General features: G+C 29.8%; 1 protein-coding gene across 3 annotated transcripts; it reads left to right on the top strand.

Annotated features, from left to right (window-relative positions):
* Positions 1-261: 261 nt before the first annotated feature.
* On the top strand, positions 262-21168 carry LOC108910978 (protein no-on-transient A). 3 transcript variants are annotated; one of them, XM_018715768.1, is made up of 6 exons: positions 262-594; positions 4793-5347; positions 5409-6096; positions 6215-6249; positions 20029-20080; positions 20951-21168. In XM_018715768.1, exons 1-5 carry the CDS (start codon positions 400-402, stop codon positions 20068-20070), a joined length of 1515 nt encoding a protein of 504 aa, XP_018571284.1. In that variant the 5' UTR covers positions 262-399; the 3' UTR covers positions 20071-20080; positions 20951-21168. The 3 variants fall into 3 exon arrangements, with proteins under 3 accessions (XP_018571284.1, XP_018571282.1, XP_018571283.1); XM_018715767.1 differs by lacking the exons at positions 20029-20080; positions 20951-21168 and adding an exon at positions 10479-11567 and having other exon boundaries at positions 270-326; positions 387-594; XM_018715766.2 differs by lacking the exons at positions 20029-20080; positions 20951-21168 and adding an exon at positions 10479-11566.
* Positions 21169-21171: the final 3 nt, after the last annotated feature.

The raw sequence follows: 21171 nt of genomic DNA, 5'->3' as shown, positions 1-21171 counted from the left end.
AAATAATTAATAAAATACTTAAAAAAGTAAATACTCGAATGTTTAATATTCCCATTACATTTACATTTTTTCATTGTACTACAAGTTATTTTTTATGGCTTTGTTATTTAGTAATTGAATTTCCCACTTCCCTATTGTAGTTTTCTTTTTAAACAGTTGGCTGTATTATATAGTTCCGTTTCCTTAAATGATAAGTTCTTCCTATTGGTCAGTTAACTAAATACGTGTTATTGATTGTCATAGTGGGGGTAAACTGTTTAGGGAAGAACGCGACCTGTGAGTGATAGTGAACGGTTCTTGTTCTTGGGTTCGACCGCCATTTTGTTGTAAGACGCGTCAAAAGGGCAGTGAGTTATAATTGTTTTAATATAATTGTGATTTACTAGTATCAGAAACAAAATGGAACAACAAAGTAATCCTGATACAACTAATATAAAAGTAGAATCATCAACAAACGATAACAATTCAGCTCCTCAAGATCGCCCAAATAGTTTTAGCGGCCCGAACCGTCGTGGTGGTGGCGGCGGTGGCGGCGGCGGTGGTGATAGATTTGGTCGTGGAGGACGTTTTGGTGGTCAAAGAGGTGGTGGAAATGTAAGTGAAATCCATATTTATAAAAGTAAGCAATTGAATTATATCAACACTAGCTTTTCGAATAATGCTAATATTATATTTGAGAATACAGTCAGAGACCCGGCACTGCTTTAACTTGAATGTAAATCTATAGTCTGCTAGACTAACTTATACATTTTATAAATGAAAGAATATATAGGTAATATACATAATGATTGCACATCATATAACTTAGTTATGCTTGTTTAAAATTGGAGCATTATATTTTAAAACTGAGCACACACATTGCATTTCATAGAATAAGTTCATTCCAAAAAGATGTATGGTCCTATCAACATTTACCCGCCACATGTGCTAGTGATTAATTTTATCGACACAGTTGCACATTTCAAAGCTTATTGATAGAGAAGAGCTTTGTTCAGTTAGTTAAATAATTGTGTATTGGTAACACATCTATATCTCAGCTCTACATTTGCGTAAACCAATTTTCTTGAATTCTATGAATATTATCTAGTGAATGTTCATGATGCATATTTGCTAAAACGTTCGTCCTATACAGGTTACCTAAAATCTGGAGAGATCATTATTTGCAAATGGACCAATAGAATTCTACGAATATTTGTTAGTGACGTTCATATTTGTTTCAACAGTTTGTCCACATGTAACACCTAAAAACTGATTATTTCAAATAGAGCTAAAGAAATTCTTCAGATTATCTGATGTGTGTTGACTCAAGACAGAAATCATTTGTGTATGCCCAAATATATCTGTTATTTAGGTTTGTCCGAATATCTCTGTTATTTAAGTTATAAGAAATACAATTTTTTTTTGTTATGCGCCATATCTGAATATTGAATATTTGTATAATAGCGTAGGTGTGGAACGGGCATTTATATTGATTCAAGTCAAGATGTCCAAGTATACCAAATATTTATCAATGAACGTACAATTTTTATCCAAACATGCATCAACTTGCCCGAATATATGAAAGTGTAGTTGTATAAAACTGTTCTGCTCAATTAGTAACTAGTTTAACCTCTTAATCGGTTGTGACATATGTATATATATACAGGGTATCCCAGTACTTAATACAAAAAAGTCGAGGTCAAATAGATGATGTCAATATATCAGTTCTTCATATAAATTTTTTTCATACAGGCCTTCGTTAACAAGTTAAGGGTCCTCAAAGGTGAAAATTAAAGTTATTTTTATTTACAGTCTCTAAACTATTAACTTCAGCATGATGCAAATTTGAGGATCGATAATACATACATACAGTTTGTTTTTGATGTAAGTGAAACTTCATTATGCCCAGAACGCCAGCGAGGGGCTATGCCCAATGGTTAACAATCCAGAATTTTTACATAGATGACGATTGCAATCTGCCTGTATCAAAAATAAGTTCCCTGAAGAATTTTCCAATGATAATGCCCTCTTGGTTCAACTCTGTAAAATTAACAGTAGGAAATATTTGTGATTTTATGTCACAGTGCACATCGAGCGGCGCCTCCACCATTTTTTGTTTTTTAATTTTTAATTACTAGGTTAGAACCGTACATATTTTTAAAATAAGATTATAGAAAATTTTACTGTCTTCTAATCTAATTTTCACTAACAAAATTTGACAAACATACTTTACACATAGTAACACAAAATTGAAAAACAAAACAAGAATAAGTTGAAAGTAAGTTAAAAAAAAAATAATTTAAAAGAAAGAAGATTGTCAAAATACATTTTCAATATGGGCACCTTCCACCTCCACACACTTCCTAAGTCTACAAATGTTATTTGTTTCTACATGAAAAAGCATTTCTGGGGTATGTCTAATATTACCTTGATGGAAATTCATTCGTAGCAATTAATCTCTTGTCTGTACTGGGGGTTGCGTACACACAAACTTTTCAGGTATCCCCACACGAAGTCCATCGGGTTAAAGTCTGGAGATCGTGGTGGCCATGAAATTGGGCCTCCTCTCCCAATCCATTTATTATTAAACACAATGGATAAATAATTTTTTTTATACAATATTAAAATGGGGAGGAGCCCCATCGTGCATTAACCAAACGTTTCTTTGGGTGTCTAATGGAACATCGTCTATTAATGGCTGCAAATTAATTTGTAAAATCTCCAAATGTCGATGTCCATTCAGACATTCCTCAAAAACATATGGACCTATTAAATTATTACCCCAGAAATGCTTTTTCGTGTACAAACAAATAACATTTGTAGACTTAGGAAGTGTGTGGAGGTGGAAGGTGCCAATATTGAAAATGTATTTTGATGGTTTTCTTTCTTTTAAATTATTTTTTAATTTACTTTAACTTATCCTTGTTTTGTTTTTCTATTTTGTGTTATGTGTAAAGTGTGTTTGTCAAATTTTGTTAGTGAAAATTACACTAGCAGACAGTAAGATTTTCTAGGCTCTTATTTTAAAAATATGTATGTACGGTTCTAACATAGTAATTATGTCCGATTAAAATTAAAAACAAAAAATGGTGGAGGCGCTGTTCGATATGCACTGTGACATAAAATCATAAATATTTCCTAAACTGTTAATTTTACCGAGTGAACCAAGAGGGTATTATCGTTGACAAATTCTTCAGGGAACTTATTTTTGATACAGGCAGATTGCGATCGTCGTCTATGCAAAAATTTTGGGTTGTTATCCATTAGGCGTAATGAAGTTTCACTTGCAACATCAAAAACGCATGTGTTATGTATCACCAAATTTGTATCTGCTGAAGTTACGAGTTTAGAAACTGAAAATAAAATAATTTTTTTAATATTCACCTTTGAGGGCCTGTCGTTAATGAAGGGCCGTATGAAAAAAATTTATACGAAGAACTGATATTATTTCAACCTCTTCTATTTGTACTCGACTCTTTTGTACCAAGTACCGGGACACCCTGTATACAGGGTGATTCACAACTTATCCAAAAAAATTTGGGAATAGATGCAGCATGAGAAATGGAATCAATGTCGTAAAAAAAATTTTTGTAAAATCTATAGTTTCCGAGAAAAAAAAAATTGAAGTTATAGTACATTCAACCACTACATAGCTGGACAACTGTAGTCTCTAGCGTCATTCGCCATGTGGCCTCAACGACTCCGAATACTGAATTCGGATTTTGCAATTGTCGTTGCGATATTTAGGTACTTGCTATCTGTGGTGTTTACAACAGATTTTTAGTAGTTAGTGTTAAAAATGGTTTGCGTGTACTCGGTGTTGATGGATATCGTTTTAATTTATGGTGAAGTATTTGTGTTATGGTGAAACAAGACAACATTTGTGTTAGTTCGTAGAAACTGAGTACAACGGACCCAAATGTGTTTACACATTTGTGGATAAAATTTTGGACAATTGTTGTAACATCGGGTATGTCAAATGATTTTATTATTTAAAAACACAAATTAATTTTATTAATTAATAAAGGCAAAAGCAGTTGAATTTGCCGATATAAAATAGGTGCGATAAAATTCTATTCACATATTTCTTTCCTTGCGAATGTTTTTGTCCGTTTTTATCACACCGCCATGCCGGTCGCATTGTGCAAGGTCAGGTTTTACAGTGGAAATTTTTTGTATGGGCCTTTCATGTACATATAATCGAATATATATTCGTCTGCGATAAAGTGTTCAAATCCCCACCCCTAAAATTTACAGTTTGACGTAAAACATTCTATACCTATAGTGCAGAACGGGATTATGTCCAGCTCCATGTTCAATAGCTTTTATTATATGTACTGCTTGCTGTAAAAAATCAATTACCTACATACATAGTTTATCTTTATTAATGCATTGTTATTACAATAAAAGGTTTAAATGTCACAGAACATTGTTTAACATTACTTAGATTTGATAAGATTTTTTAGAAAAAAATGAGAGGTCTAGTAATAAATATGTTTAAAAAAAGCAATAAAAGTCACGATTCATCAGTTGATTTCTTTATTCCTTCTCTTGTGGTCAAGACATGTATATGCTCAGATAAAAATGCGCTATGAATATAAGGAATATAATATATGCGTGTGTTGATTTTATGCACCATTTCATTACCGTGCACTAACAATATGTTGCATGCTAGTTATTAAGAGGTTAATAGGATGTTTTCAATTGAAAAATTAAACTATATTGGATTTATAAAACATTTGAAAACTGCAAACATTCTATAAATAACCAAGAACCTGTGTTTTGATATATTTGTTTTATTTTTCATTTGCAGCCAAATAGAGGTAATGATAGAAATCATGATGGCAGGCCAAGACGAGGTGGTGGACATCTAGGTGGTAGAGGTCCTATGAAACAAGAAGATGGTTCAACACCTCAAGATGGAGATGGTGGCCCACGTGGCCCTCCAGAACGTCGCTTTGGAATGCGTGGTCCCGAAGACAAATTCATGGAACGTGTTCAGCAGTTATCTGGACCTACATTTGAAATACCTTCAATTTCAGTGACTGAAAAGAAATTTAACGGTAGAAACCGTTTATACATTGGTAATATTGGCTCAGAAGTTGCAGATGAAGATATCATTGAATTATTCAAACCTTATGGAGAAACTGCTGAAATCTTCTTGAATAAGGAAAAGAACTTTGGATTTATCAAACTTGACTACCATAGTAATGCTGAAAAAGCTAAGCGTGAACTAGATGGAACTGTTTTGAAGTCGCGTAATTTAAAGATTAGGTTTGCTCCTAACTCTGCTACTATCAAAGTGAAAAACCTAACTCCTTATGTATCCAATGAGTTGCTACACTATGGTTTTTCTGTATTCGGAGAGGTATGCAGTAATATTTTTCAGAAGGGAATAATTGTGTCATTGATGTACTTGTTTGTTTTAGATTGAAAGGGCTATTATCACAGTTGATGAAAGGGGTAAACCAACTGGTGAAGGTATTGTTGACTTCTCTCGAAAAGGTTCTGCTTTACATGCCATCCGTAAATGTGCTGAGGGCTGCTTTTTCTTAACTGGTTCACTAAGACCAGTTATTGTCGAATCACATGACATTGTCGATGATAATGATGGGTACCCAGACAAGAATGTTCCTAAAAAGAATGTAGACTACCATAAAGAAAGAGAACATGGGCCAAGATTTGCTTCACCTGGTTCTTTTGAAAATGAATATGGAATGCGTTGGAAACAATTGTATGATCTACATTCTCAAAAAGAGGAGGCTTTAAAAAAAGAACTTGAGCTGGAAAAAGAGAAATTGGAAGCTCAAATGGAGTATGCCAAATATGAACACGAAACTGAAGTATTGAGAGACCAGTTAAGAGCTCGTGAATTGGATAAAGAGAGACAGAAGCGTGAATGGGAGATGAAGGAAAGGCAAGTTGAAGAGGAGAGGCTTAGGACTGAAGAGCAGATGAGACGTACACAGGAAGAAATGGAGTCAAGAATTCTGCAACAGCAAGAGGATCTCAGAAGACGTCAACAAGAGAATAATCTTTTTATGCAAGCGCACAATTTAGATTCCATGTTAGAGCAGCAAGAACAGGCTTATGATCAACCTGCTGGATATGGTCATCGTAAGTATTTTTTTGTATTGCATATGATATTTTTATTTTCCTATCTACGTATACATGTTTTTAAAAAAATGTTGGAAAGTAAAACAAGATATATTGAAATGAATAATTATCTTTACAGTTGGAGGTTTGGCATCAGATGACAACGTTCCAATGGTAAGTTATGCTTTAAATTATATTAGCTTGATTTATAATGCAAAAGGACATTTACTAACAGTAAACTGTCTGTTGGCGATTTGTAAGAATATTTCTATGAACTATAAATCGATCATTTGATTCACATAATTATGTAGGTCGCTCGGTAAGTCTTGTCGTTCGGCACAATATCAAATGCTGAACTGTTTATTTTTATATCTGTCAAAACTTGTCAGTAACTGCCTAGACATTGACGAGTAAAGAGGGCGTAAATGTGTGAGTATGGCATCTCACGTACTCTCAAATTCGCACAATAATTTATTCTAATTTTGGTGGTCGTGAGCTGTATCGTCAACAGTGCCACAAAGAAATGAAACACATATTGGGTGATATTGCGCAAACCACCAGGATTGTCGAATGGTGGTACAAAACAGTTTGAAAGAAACATTTTTGTATTAGAGGACGCACCCGGGCCGGCCAAACAAAGTTGAACACCCGAAACAATAGCCGCATAATCAAAACAATTCCTTTAGATACCTAATTCACTTTTACTGCGGATTGGTATATTGAATTGTGTTTGCTCCCGCTGTTAAACACGCTTCAAGAATTGCAACCAAAATGCCAACTGCGCACATGGCTATTGCATCATGATATTGCACCTGCTTCTGGTATCAGACTGTTGATTACCCGTCTTACAGTTCCAATTTAGGCCTTGTGACTTCGCACTTTTCCCCGTACGTGAAAAATCAATCAAAAGGGCACAAGTTTTCTTCAGAAGAGAAATGGTATCACTGGTTTGATGGCTGGTTTGAGCGTATGTATAAATGTGTAACAAGCGATGGTAGATACTTCGAAAAACAGTAACGTTTTATAGTGGAATGACCAGACTCGCCCAGCGACATATGTATATTAATGATGTAAACGAATATTTTCTATTGGTTTAATACTGTGTAATCTCAAGAGTTTAGTGTTCATAGGGAAATTTTTTGAATTGTTGATAGATAATGCTGAGACTGAACATTAAGTATTATCATTGTTTGTAGTGAAATTTAAGTGTACACAAAATTTTTTTAATATTTATGTCAGACCTGGTATCACATATAAATATAAATACAAACATTGAGAATACCTTTTGATATTATAATAATGATGCTTTCAGATAAATTTTCTATTTGTGTAATCCAGACAAAACATGAATGCTTTAATACTTTAAACAGAATTTCTGTTATAAATTTGGCTCGACTATATTCAAGATTTGAGTGGATTTTTGAAAGAAGAATTGAAAAACTATATATATACTATTTTGTTCATTATGTTGTGACACGATTTATTGAATTTATATCAGTTTTTGTGCAAAATACTATACATGATAATTTGCGGCATATAGAAATTGCGTATTTAATTTCCAAAGTGATATTTTATTTCTAAGAAAATTTATTAATCAATTGCTATTGCACTATTGTGTTAATGGAATAAACAATAAATATATGAATATTGAACAGTATAATGATAACAAATGTGAAAAAGCGGTAGTGAAATTTATTGGGTTTTCCTATGGGCTTTCTATCATCTTCTAAGACAGTATAACTTTTCTATCCAATATATTTAAGACCTATGTTTATTATCTTCTTGGGATCGATTGTGGTACTATGCTCCGACTGCGTGCCTATCCTGTTGAATGCGAGCGATAATTGGTTAAATGAGTTTTTAACGTAATCAGCCAGTGGATTAGCATTAAATGATATGGTAGAGGCATAGTTTATATACAGTACCCTATGTGAAAATTGATCTTTAATAATCTGACATATTTTTTAATTAATAAATATGCTTTGGGTTTATCGTACTGAATCTTCATAAGTGATCAGCATTTTTGTATTGTTATCAAAAATTTCTTCCACTTCAATGTTTATCGTTTCGATAACAAGAACCATTTTTCAAGATTTTTCCTTGAGAATATATGTTGGTGTGGTGTCGTCAATTCAAGCTATTTAATTCCCGGAAAATAAATTTTGTTTAAAAGAAACAAGTATAGTTTCATTTAATTAAACTTAGAAACCGCTAAGAAATTGAAACTATAAATAAAGTCTTGTGTGAAATAGTAATACTAACTAAATAAATTCGTGCGTGTACCTTATCGAAGCAATATAGCGCAATTGAAAATAAAAGTATTTGAACTCAAAAAAATATTTGATAATTTCTCAAAATTGTCACATAACAAGATGTTATTTATTACTTTTATCATCATCTGCGCTAAAATCAATGTATGTAACTTTTTTTTTGGGATATGGGGAAACTTTATGTACGCGAAAAACTAAATACTTTCAAGATGGTGTTATGAAAAACTACTTAATACATCTTTTAAATGCTATTTTTTTTATTACTTTTATCCTCATGTGCGCTAAAAACAGTTACTGTTATATAACCTTTTTTTTTTTTTTGGTATGGGAAAATTTTATGTAACCGGAAATAAAATACCTAAATATTTTCAAAATGGTGTCAATAAAAAAGACCACTTAAAATATCTGTTAAATGCTGAATTTAATATTTAATCATTACTTAAAATTCGTACTCGATATTTGCGTCGAAAGTATACTGTTGGAACATTCTCGATTTTCGTTCTACAATGTTAAACGTTAATATTTCTATATTGAAAATTAACAAAAAGGCTCACCTTTTTTTTGTATCTAGTTTAAAAAAATGCCAGTTGTAGGCTATTACTCAAATCAAATGAAAAATTATATTGTTTAAAGTATATCAAGATATCTATGACCAATGTCCTAAATTAAAATATCTGTGAAAAAAAAGTGAGTCAATTTAAATTTTATCCAGTGAATATTCTTATAAATTTAATAAAATCAATCTGGATCCACTAAGAAGGAAAACGTCACCAGAAATGAACAAAAAGCAGAAGAATAGTGACAAGAAAATTGTAATGGAGACTCACTGATTAGTGAAAGCAAACATACATATTTATCAGATGCAATGTTAACATCTTGGATATCGCCATCTGTGAAGACAATATACAGAAGTAAATGTGTGGACAAGGAAATGGTTTGAAAAAGAAGATACTTTTTTTTTCTATGTAAGATTCATATATTTGAACGAGACTTAATTTATGATAACAGTGGTTTTGTACTTTAATTGATAATAATTCATTTAAAAATGTCACAACATATTGAATAAAATTCGGCTAGAATTAATTTTCTAGTGTCTTCCACAGATATTTTCTAACTGCGCTACTAGATGCTTATGTTTTACCTCATTTTGTTATTGATCTGATTAAATTGTTAAATTTTTATACCTCTATATAATTTGATCTGTAATGTACTACATTCATACTTTAAGCATACTGAGTTTGCTTAACAAAGTTACTTTAAAAAGGAATAGAAAAATGTACAGTTTTTAAAATTAAAATGTTTTATTAGTATTTTTTGAGAAAAATCTATTTGTTTAATAATGATAATGAATTAGATCACAAAACTTTTAAATTTTAAATAATAGTTTTTTGTATATACTTCAAATTGTGCAAATAGTCAATAGTCTTAGTCAAATAAAAATATATTACTGTTTTTGAACACTTAGATTTGACTTTATACATTTTTTTCAAGTCGGTAATATAATGAGGTTTATGCATCACATATATAGAAAAAACTGAGAAATTATCTGTTGAATATATAATTAGTAGTTTTGTTATTGAGGTTTTTTAAACTGTTTTAAACATTTTTTCCTTCCTCCAAATTTTCACACAATGTGTTGAAATATTTACATTGTAAGGTATGGATTAGTGTTTTTTTCTATGGAATCTAATTCTTAAAAAAATGATGCCAAGAAGATGGTATTGGAAAATATGCAAGACTCCAGGGAAGAATTGACTGAAGATGGGTGTGTCAACATTGATTTGAGTTGCTTCAAATGTGAATGAATTTTGGTCTGAAGGCCGTCACATTTTTACTACTTCATGTTGTTGATGAAGATCTCAGATAGTTATTCCGTTTTCCTACAAAAATACTAATTATTATACCTTATAGCACTGAATAGTTCAATCTAAACTTTGTTTTTTTTTCAAACAACAACAAATATCTTTTAAAGAACCGATATTAAGATTTTTTTAATTAGTTACATTGTGTGTAAATTTGGCTTAAAAAACGGGAATGTTGGAGCAGTTAAAAAGCTTTTTGTTTCTCTCGATTTATATAATCATAATCTGCAAAATATGGAACAGAGATTATAACATGGTGTATTATAACTAGGATCCAAAAGCATTCATGAGCTCATATGAGCGGCACAGCAACCGCTATGATGGACGTGACAGCGCGGGCCCGCGTGCCGGGTCAGGAAACATTGGCAGTAGAGGCCACTGGGTCAGCGATAATCGTCGTGATGATTTTCCCAATAAAAGACGTCGTTTCTAGAGTTAGAAAACTTTACTAGCTGTCAAGAATTCCAATTGAATTCAAACTGAGCTAGTTTTTATATTGTAATCTAATTTCTCATAACTTGTAACTTTTTGCTAGTGGTTTCATAATTTCTCAAGAATTTGACCGGATTTCAAACTCGGTATTAAATCATGTACAAAACAGATCTTGTGTTACGAGTATTACGCATCTCCATGTAATACCATTATCAAAAAGTTCCAATGTAATATCTACGTAAGTCATCATTAAGCAGTTAGTTTTTAGGAAAACCTACAATTTTTGCACTTCATCTGACAGTGAATTTATATATGCTTATATGAATTCCGGAAAGAATGATAAATTTTTAAATTTTAAATAACAGATAATTCGTTAACGTGTTAAATTCTAAGTACATTATCTTGACAATTTAGTGTCTTTTTGTGTGTAACTCGTTACTGGAGTAAGAGTTTTTTTTTCTTAGAAAATTTTGTCATATCTGTCATTTTATATTTTGTATGATGGTAACTAATAAATATATATTACTTCTAGTAGAATCTAATCACATTGTTTTTTAGTAAACACCTTACCTTAAGTACTTGAAAGATTCAAATTTATATCATAAACATATAAGGTGCACCGTCACTTTTTTATTATTGCCAAAAGTAACTTATTAAAAAAATACTTTTTGAAAGATGACTAGTATGTCTTGATATTGTCACAAATAATTTTTTTTTCATTAAAAATATTAAAAACAAATTAATTGAAATCGGACATATCTTTGATACGTTAAATATTCTCGCCTTGTATAATAGTAATAAATCATGGTTTTATATATTTTTTTCATGTTACATTTCTACTTCAAAGTTATATTCTAGTTGTTAGTTATAGAAATGTATAAATAATTTTAGACAGCTAAAGGATTAGCTGCATCTGACTTATTATTATCAATTTAATATCTAAAAACTTAAAATGAATAAATTAGTTTCAATTAAAATTTTACCAAGTTGTACTTAGATTTATGCAGTTACTAAATTTTCTAATTAAATGTTTAAATTGAAGAATATATCTATTATTTTTAAATATTTTTTTAAATCGTCTATAAAATATGAGATTTTATGGACTTGTATTCTCATTCTAAATTATAACATAAAATGAATAAGTCGAGTTCATATTACGAATTCACTTTATTATTTTGGTTCATTCGTTTTTTAATTGTACTCTTGTCTTAGCCAATGATAGATGTGCCACTAGTGAACGGGACACTGTCTAAGTAAATTAGCATTAACGGGTGGAATTTCTCAGTGATTCTATACAGTATGGTCAGTGTCCTGTATACTAGTGTACTGTGCACTGATGTCAATACCGTGTCAAATTTTGAACGGAATGAATTTACTAAAATACAGTAACACAAATTTTGTTATCATAGCCACCCTGTTTTAGATTTTGCAGGTATTTTTCTTCAAGTCAGCATTGGGAATTTTTCAGAATATCTATGAAAAAATTCACATCATTTTCTTATAAAATTCCTTGCCCTGTTTTTAGAATAAAGAATGCGAGAGATCATGTGGCCTTTCATATGTAAAAAAAAACAACTAAATGTTTCGCCTTTTCATCTTGACAAATTAAATAATGCAATGAATGCATAGAGTTCTGCGAGTTTCAAGATTACATTAAAATCAAACCAACCATCTGCAGATATTAAATATACTATAAAAATTAATACTTTTGGACCACAAATATGAGCTCATCTACCAAATAAAATGATGAAAAGTGATAAAAACTACTGCAAATTAATCCAGAGTGGCACATTAAGGATGGGAAGAGATTAATAATGAGAATATAGATTGGGAAAGAAAATTTAAATTGGCGGATATTATGTAAGAAGAGCAAATGTTCGAAATGGAAACGAGATATAATTTTTATAATAACGAGCATCCTCCAAGATCATCAGATTGTTGGGGAAGAGCACTAGATGAACATGGCTAGAAGGCATAACATAACATTCCAAAATTTCATTGATTATGGATTGCAGTGGAAAGAATAGTATATAAATTTAACTAATACTGACTCACTCCAAGTTTCATCAGAATATCGCTTCCGATAATATCCCCTAAGAAATGCAACCAGTTAATTCCTACTTCAAGATTTACTTTGTTATTAATTACAGGATAAGATGGAAATATGTCAGTTGTCAGCATTCGTGAGGAGATACTTTGGCCAAATTGAAATAAAGCTCTTCATAAATGTGGCGTTATTACCAAAACAATAATTTATAACAAGGAATTTGTTTTAGTATTTTGTAAATAAGCAGATAATTGTTTAAACAATCTCTGCTTAACTTATATGTGATATGTACATGCAAGCAATGAAGGATTCGTAATGTCAAAAGTTTGACTTCAGGGCATCGTTTAATTATATTTCTTCGTTTTAACAAGCCGAAGGTACCATAAGCCACAAAAGATAATTATGGTAATTTTGATATTTTCTTATTAGTTTTATTTCAGTTCACCCTAAGTATTTCACCTTTACGATTTGAAAACGTTCTTATTTTATTTTTACAACCTATTGGTACAGGGTTGTGACAGGGTAATAGTCAATTTTTGATTTGGCTGGTACTCCAAGCACATGGATGGTAATGGGTGGGGAAGTGGTTCGTCAACTTTCTTTGGTTGGATGTTAACATAGTAACCATGGCATTGTGGAGGTTAGAACACTGCACTTTCGCATATAATACATATGTCAGGATAGACAACAGAGTTTTAAAAGTACAATAAGAATTATGATGTTGCTTGTCAAACTTGTCAAATTGCAACTTCTGCCTCAAGTCCTGTACTAGGGCAAACGAAAAAACTGGAAAAGTTTGAAAAGCCACAGTATAACTGGAGATCAAGGACTTCGAATGCAACCTTTTTGAAAAGTGTATTTTAACCTGCAGGGACATAAAACATGTATCCAGGGAAATGGTCGTCACCTTAACGACGTAATTTTTTGCAAATAATACTCTTAGCCTACGTTTCGTGTACCAATTATCTTTTTTTTTTTTTCAAAAATTGGGTATAGTGCTCATTTCCAAAAATTGAAAAATTGACTATTCCTGAGTAGCACCCTTTATTTCCAATAGTAATACATATTTCTTGCTATTTTTTATAAATAAACTAATCGATGTGATAATTTTTTTATTTCAGGTTATAGTCAAGATTGTTTTTAATTACCCCTGCATTTTAGATATTTATATTGAAGTGCATTATTTAGTGCGTACGTTAATTTAGAACTAAACTTACACTTCATAATGGATGTTTCTAAGGAAAAAATGTGGCAGTTACTATTAGAATAAAATATTGTTGAATATTTTAAATTAAATATATAGACGGCGTGGTAGTAAACCTTAATAGAAGGAAATTTCTTTATTCGCATGTGTACTCCATACAATTTTTAATATGCAGTTTTCTCGATATGACTTCCGTTTCCACGAGTTGTTTGTCGTTTAAGGGAAACAGTCCTGTATTGTTTTATTTCAGTCGAATATATATTTTTATTAAATCTGGTTTACCATTTTAGCAAATGACAGTTTGTTAACTTTCTTTTTAGTCTTGATACTATGATATCCAAATCAACCGTTCTGTTATTACTATTTTGATTTGTTCACTTCATCGAGTTCCTGTTCTACCTTTTGTGTAGTTTCATCATTCATAAAAATATATATTTTTTTCGATATATTAGAGAGATCTGATTAACCAAGTGATATATGAAATGTATATCTTTTTATTCTTGTGTATATGATTAACATGGGCGCAGTTAACCTGGAATCCAAAGGGGGGAGATAAATTTAAATTTAATATTCTATATTTCTAAATAAATTTCCACTACCTTCGTTAAAAAATTCATTTTGAATTAACAAAATGATCTGCCTGCATCCACAGTTTACAAAGGAAATGATAACAGTAGCATATGTAAAATTATCAAAGAAATCATGGATAGATCTTTGCACTGCTACATCTTTAATTAATAAAATTATTTCTCGGGGAACATTAATAAACACTGTACATCTTGGTAAAATAAAACTATACCTACTGACCATTGCCCTTTATTCTACCTCCAGTTGCAGTTTCTAGTTCAACTGTTGCATTTTAATCTTGATATTTTAATTATCTGTAAAATGCTGGGTTACATTATCTATATGTTTATGTTATTGTGTACAAACCTATGGTTCTACAAATATGTCTATTTTTTATAATGTCGTGTTGAAACAATGCATGAACCTGAAATGTATGATTTATTCTCTGACCTTAAAACAACACATACCTTTTTTTTTTATAACATGATATTTTATTTGAACTGTGAAGAAATAACAAGGACAGGAAGCTTTAATGAAACACTAAATTATTTTAATAAAAAATTCTGTTGTCGTAGATCAGCAGTCTTCAAACTTTTACGACTTGCGGAACCCGGCCAATATTTTAATTTTTTGAGGAACCCTCACACCTAAAAAAATTTTTGAACTCATTTTTTACTGATTATATAATATACATATTTATAAATACTAGTTTTAAATAAGAGTATCATTTTTTTTTTTTTGGATTTTGAAGTATCAATATAGTTAATTTTAAAATTTCGAATTTTTGAGTTGCGGAACCCCCAGAGAGATTGTGGTTCCCCCCAGGTTACCGCGGAACACAGTTTGCGTACCGCTATCTTAGATGACAAAGCAAAAAAAAATGTGGAATATATACATTTTTAAACGAGGGGAAATATTTCGGCTGGCATAATAATGTTCACCTATATTTGTCATGCAGGTGCTTTGGAAACCTGCCCTTTAAACCGTATATCAGTGTGTTATCACAGTATATGGAGATATAGTAAACCAACTGCACCCTCCTTTTTTGAACTACAAACTCGTCAACAATCCCAGTACCATCTTATCAACTTCTGGTCTAAGTGCAATAGTATCTGAGCTCCCTTATATCAATTCTATGAGGGCAATTTAAAAAATTCTTGACTTCGCGATGAAAGAATATGCCAGTGCTTTTATGTCGTCCCAGAAATCCTAGTTATTTATTTGATGGAAATCGCAGGATACAAGGATTTTTTTTTAGTTTCGGAAACAAATGGCTAAATCGCGGTATAGACTGAATGAACTTTTTATTTACTATTATGCCTTTAGTTAACTATATTACGAGCCTTTTGTGTAGCCTCCCCCCCTATCAAACGGCGCCCATGATGATTAAAACCTCTCATTGAAAAGATAATTATTAAATATCGCTAGCAGTATCTTGAAGTAAATGATGCGAAATGTATTAAACGAATTTAGATTCAGTGTCACTAAGTTCTGTTGTATTCTGTGAAACGGTGAATCTTGGACTTATTACTTTCATCAATATTTTACTTAGTACTATGGAGTTGATTTTTCTTCAATAGATTTTCCTTTACTGGTAGAAGTTCTAGATTGTAAATCAAATTCTGTCGATTCCTATTTTAGCCATATTTTTTATTGCTTCAGAAATTGAAAATATCCTTATTTCTTAAAAATTTCCTTGCATAATTTCTTAACTTAATTTTCCTTGGGGTATATATTTCTAATAAAAGAAGTTATTTATGTTTCTATTCGTCACTGTTGATTTGATATTTATTTTTCATTTCTGTTTCCAGTGCCAAATGTTTCATGCTATGTTTTAGTTGGGTTTAATATTGTATTTGTTTATTTATTTTAATAATGCACTAATAGGGAAAGAACCAGTTCGAGATTTTTTTTTTAATTTAACCTCTGCCCAGAAGAGAGAAGATCTGAAGATGTCCTAGGATTCATTTGGTATTGATTAGTATTTCATTGCTACATTTTATGTTTTATGAGACAACTAAAGGTAAATAAGTAACATAATTTATAAAATTGTTTAATATTTTAAACATCAAATTCTATGAATAAAAATATGTTTTGATTAATACATAAATTAATAATTAATATTATTTACTTGGTTATATTAATTCGAAGAGATTCATGTATAATTGAATTTTCTACGTGACTTAAATAACTTTACAGCCCTAAAATTGCATTAAAAATATGTATATTGAAATATTCATTTAATATTTTCTATCCGTGGTATTGATTTTTACTAAATCAGTAGATGCTAAAAATATGTATATACAACATGGCATAAGAATAATGCTGCTATCTGTATAATCAGTAAAAATAACTTTAATAATGTTATCTCTGTTAATAATGCAATATCTCAAGTTAAACCCACCCCCAATTAACCACTAATCTATTTTTCATAAGACTGGTTTTACAACTTTAATTAATGGGAGATTTATCGGTTATCTAATAGTTAATGGAAGTTAGAGATCTGATACCTAACTTTTGTAGCATAGTAGATTTGAAGTTATATGTGTTAGTTGATGCTTTATATAGCAGTTTTAAATGTTCATAGGTGACAGCATTTTATATATAAAGAATAACAATTAGCACCAATAACTTTAAAACATTACCATTGTGGACTACACTTACAGATAGATTTACTAGATGATTTGGCGTGAAAGGTGGACCGAAAATATACCTATACACTTTTATAATTAGCTTAAAAATCTACCATGTTAATTTAAAAGGACATAACTGCAAGTTTCTTATAAATCCAGTTATTGCGGCCAAATAGCATTAAAATAATTTTGTATTATATCTGTTAGATAAGACGGACGTAACTGCATCAAAACCAGAAATTATGTTTTATTTATTTAAACTAAACCATCCAACAGGAACAAGTCCTAATTACAGAATACTGAGAAGAAAACAATTGAAACAAGAAAATTGTGAGTTGTCACATAGAAATTCATAATGCACATGCATATCAATACATATCTCTACAACGCCTACACATCTTAAACATTCATATATACATATAACATTACAAAAAATACAAACTACAGAGCTCCGGGTAAGGACAAACAAATTTTTTTAATATGTTTAATATTTGAATTAAATATGAACTGTTTGTTTAAACAGTAATAATAGTAAAAATGTTACTGTGAAATATCAAGTACTGAAAAGTTCATTAGTTAAAAAAATTATTGTATATATAATTTATATATATTTTAACGATATTTATAAAATAACGGAGGCATTGGTTTCATAAACTATGCTATGCAAAATTTAAAATAGTAAAACCAGTTTTTCTCAGATTTAAGTTTAATTCATATACATCCTTGCAAATTAGTAGAGCAGAAAAATTATTTGAACAAAATTAGATACATTGGTTTTACAAATAAAAACAGGTTATCGTGCTGTATAAGTAAATGTTTTTCTTTTAAACGTTTCCATGTTAACTATTATCAAACTATTAAAAAGTCTGCTGTCAAAATAAACATGTTGACATTCAATGTAAAGTGGCAAAGCATTATTACGAAAACTATATCTTTTTTTTTCTTATAAACGTTCCCAATTCGAAAAGTAGGATTGAAATTACTTAGTTGAGGTCTTCTAACTTTCAGTTTTTTTATTATAAATATTCAAGCATGGTGTAAGTTCTAATGCAACATTTTAATTTAAACCTATTAAATAAAAAATTTGAGTCCCTGCAGTGTTCAGTTAGGTAAGGAGATGAATAGAAAAATAAAAAAGGTGAAACGAATGGAAACCTTGAAATTTTTCTCAAGTAATTAATTTTATTCGTTTGGTATGTATAATTCAGGTTTCAGGAAACAGTTGCAGAATCATAATTCTTATAATTTGTCTGTTAGTAATTTATACAGATAGGTCACTTTCGCAACTGATAAAATCATATATCTGGAAGTCAGAATTAGTTACATATATTTCCATCTGATAACTGTTATTTAGATAATTATTTTTGAATGTAGTGCTTTGTCTTTAATATCATACTTTGTCTTTTAGTTTGAAGCTTTTTTAACCAATACATTGTACAGGAAGTGGTGTATTTTTTCATATTTTTTTATTCAAAATAGATACACGGGATTAAAGCATTAAAAATACTTTAAATTTTAGTCAGTCTAATTACTTACGCCAAAAATTTGTTGGTTTGATTTTTATTTCTTTTGCGTCAAATTACCCTTCAAAGAGAAAGTTTCCTTTTTATAATTATTTGATAATTTCGGTTATGGTTTAGCCTTGGGTTTAGCTCTGTCGGGGATTCCTGCATTCATTCCCCTACATTTTTTACCAACATCCGGTAAATTTTTTAAAGCAGCATTTTGGCAAGATTGTTTTACCTTCATTTAAACTAATGCTTCGTCAGAAGAATTTTGATCTAAGAAGAAATAGTTGGCCGAAGAAGACTACTAAATAGGAAGACTTATTACAAGGAGTAATTTGGTATTATTTCTTTTTTCATCAGTGTATATATGTATATTTTATTAATCACCTAAACTAGACAATTCAGCATATAGAAATATAGGTGACAAAATTACTCTATTAAAATCATGAAAAATAAGTAAATGAGACTATCAGTGTATCTCAGACATATATTGGTCCCTAAAAAATGTAAGTACTTATTGTTAGACATTGAAACAGACTAAAATTTATTTATGTTTAACTTGCCCTATGTGCAATATAAACTGTCTACAACTACACTACTACATAAAATTTTATTACATCCTATAAATAACAAATTTTAAGTGGATTATGTACCAACATATTTCATTTTATATCAAACCTTATTAATAGAATAAATTTACAAATTATATATTCTCCATTTATGCGAGATTGTAAAAAAACGATAATAACAGAGCAAACGATTGTTATACTTAATACATAAATGACAACTAGTAATTATATTGGATTTTATTATATCTTGGATTATTTTATTGTTATAGTTATTTGTATCAATACTACTTGATAATAATAATTGATAAGTAAATTCTGTTTCATGCATGTAATATTATGGAACAAATAAAATTAAGGAATTACATAGAAAAATATTTCTGTGTAATGAATTTTTTAACAAATATGTATTTAATTACAGTTCAAGAAAATACGGGGAATTCTTATATACAAAAAATTTTTACTACTTAGAATCATGAGTAAAAAAATGTATCCCATGAACTATTTATCCTAAAAACCAAAATGTTGAATCTTTATGCTCAAGAGGGTATTTAAATTCTAATTTACAGTAAAAATATATATAATATTAAAGTTATTGTAATATTTGTTAGATTTCATTTGTTTTATGAAATGCTTGCGTATTTTACCCTCCTTATTACTTCAGTAATTATTCTATTTGTACTTGGTAAACCGTTTAAAATGAAATTTTAATAATTACCATATTTATTCTACTTTAAAAGTGTAGAATGGGAATGAAAACTTATGAAAATTAATTTGTGAACAAATTATTTAATTGTATTATTTTATTTGTCTATCAATTCACCATTGTTAATTCTTCAGTTAATTTATTTTTTGTTTTCACAGGTAACTTACTTGAAAATAAACGAAAAGATTCGCTGGTCTTGAAAAAATATGAGTGAGTATTGAATTTATTAAAATATTACTCTATTGATATAATGTATTTGTTTTCTGAAGTTGGATTTTCTCCAATATGATAATTAATTTCCTTCATTTGTTCAGTTGTTTTAGAGTGGTAATTCCAATAGTCATTAATAAATTTGTATATTAAATTTTAAAGTATAATTGTTGAAAATTTGCAACCAGTTCAGTGTAATTCTAATCAAATCATTTCATAATTTATTTTAAGATATTGAAATAGTATAGTATACAGGGTCGGAAAGTCCCCATGGTTCATCATGGGGACTTTCCGACCCTGCATATTTAAGTAAGTTACATTTGCATTACAAATTTTTGGCAGGTCACAAAAAAGAAATATGTTTAACATCTATTACATTAAATTCATTAAAAAAAGATTCATTAATACTAAGATGTATACAAGAAAAAAAACAAATAATAATATAAAACATGAAATCATAAATAGCATTTCAATTATTGACTGATTCATGAAGAAAATGACATAATTTTGTATCTTAATTACCTATAGTCTTTACAGTAGATGATTTGCCATCATGTTTTATTTCTATATTTAAATGCCTAATCAATTTCTAATTAACTAAATTGCTTTTTACTTTAAAATAGGTTGTTTAATTACATTTAAAATTGATTAATGTTTGGCCTAATCTTTAAATGTTTTGGAAATAAATTACTTCTTTTTCACGATTTCTCATTAAGTTATTATTACGTTTCTCGGTTGTATAAGAAAGGTAAAATTATCTTAATTTTAAAAGCATGAAAGATTAGTATTTTTATTGGCATCTAGAAATACAGCCTTGATATGTGTTTCCTTCTCTCTATATTTTGAAAAACTTGTTTCTCTTACTTTCAGAATCTAGAATAAATACCATTTGACTCTTCCTTTCATGAATGTTATTTATGGAGACTCACCTACCCTAAAACTGTTGACTGAATGTTGATCTGGGATGTTATGTACCTGAAGAGACTGATGAAAATATTTTCAAATTTCGGAAGACTGATTATAGTTTGATAATTGTGTTTATTTATATTTATTTTTTTTATTGTTGAAAATAAACTTATTTTATCAGATGT

The sequence above is a fragment of the Anoplophora glabripennis genome, unplaced genomic scaffold (assembly GCF_000390285.2).
Source record: "Anoplophora glabripennis isolate ALB-LARVAE unplaced genomic scaffold, Agla_2.0 scaffold182, whole genome shotgun sequence".
Taxonomy (NCBI): Eukaryota; Metazoa; Arthropoda; class Insecta; order Coleoptera; family Cerambycidae; genus Anoplophora; species Anoplophora glabripennis.
Note: the sequence above shows the minus strand (reverse complement) of the source record. Positions and strands in the feature narration are given on the sequence as shown.

Bases quoted from the DNA above. Each gene is read 5' to 3' on its own strand.
- LOC108910978 (XM_018715767.1), top strand. From the start codon at position 400: ATGGAACAACAAAGTAATCCTGATACAACTAATATAAAAGTAGAATCA. The intron at 5,348-5,408 runs GTATGCAGTAAT...TGTTTGTTTTAG, and splicing joins GTTTTTCTGTATTCGGAGAG to ATTGAAAGGGCTATTATCAC. The intron at 6,250-10,478 runs GTAAGTTATGCT...TATTATAACTAG, and splicing joins CAGATGACAACGTTCCAATG to GATCCAAAAGCATTCATGAG.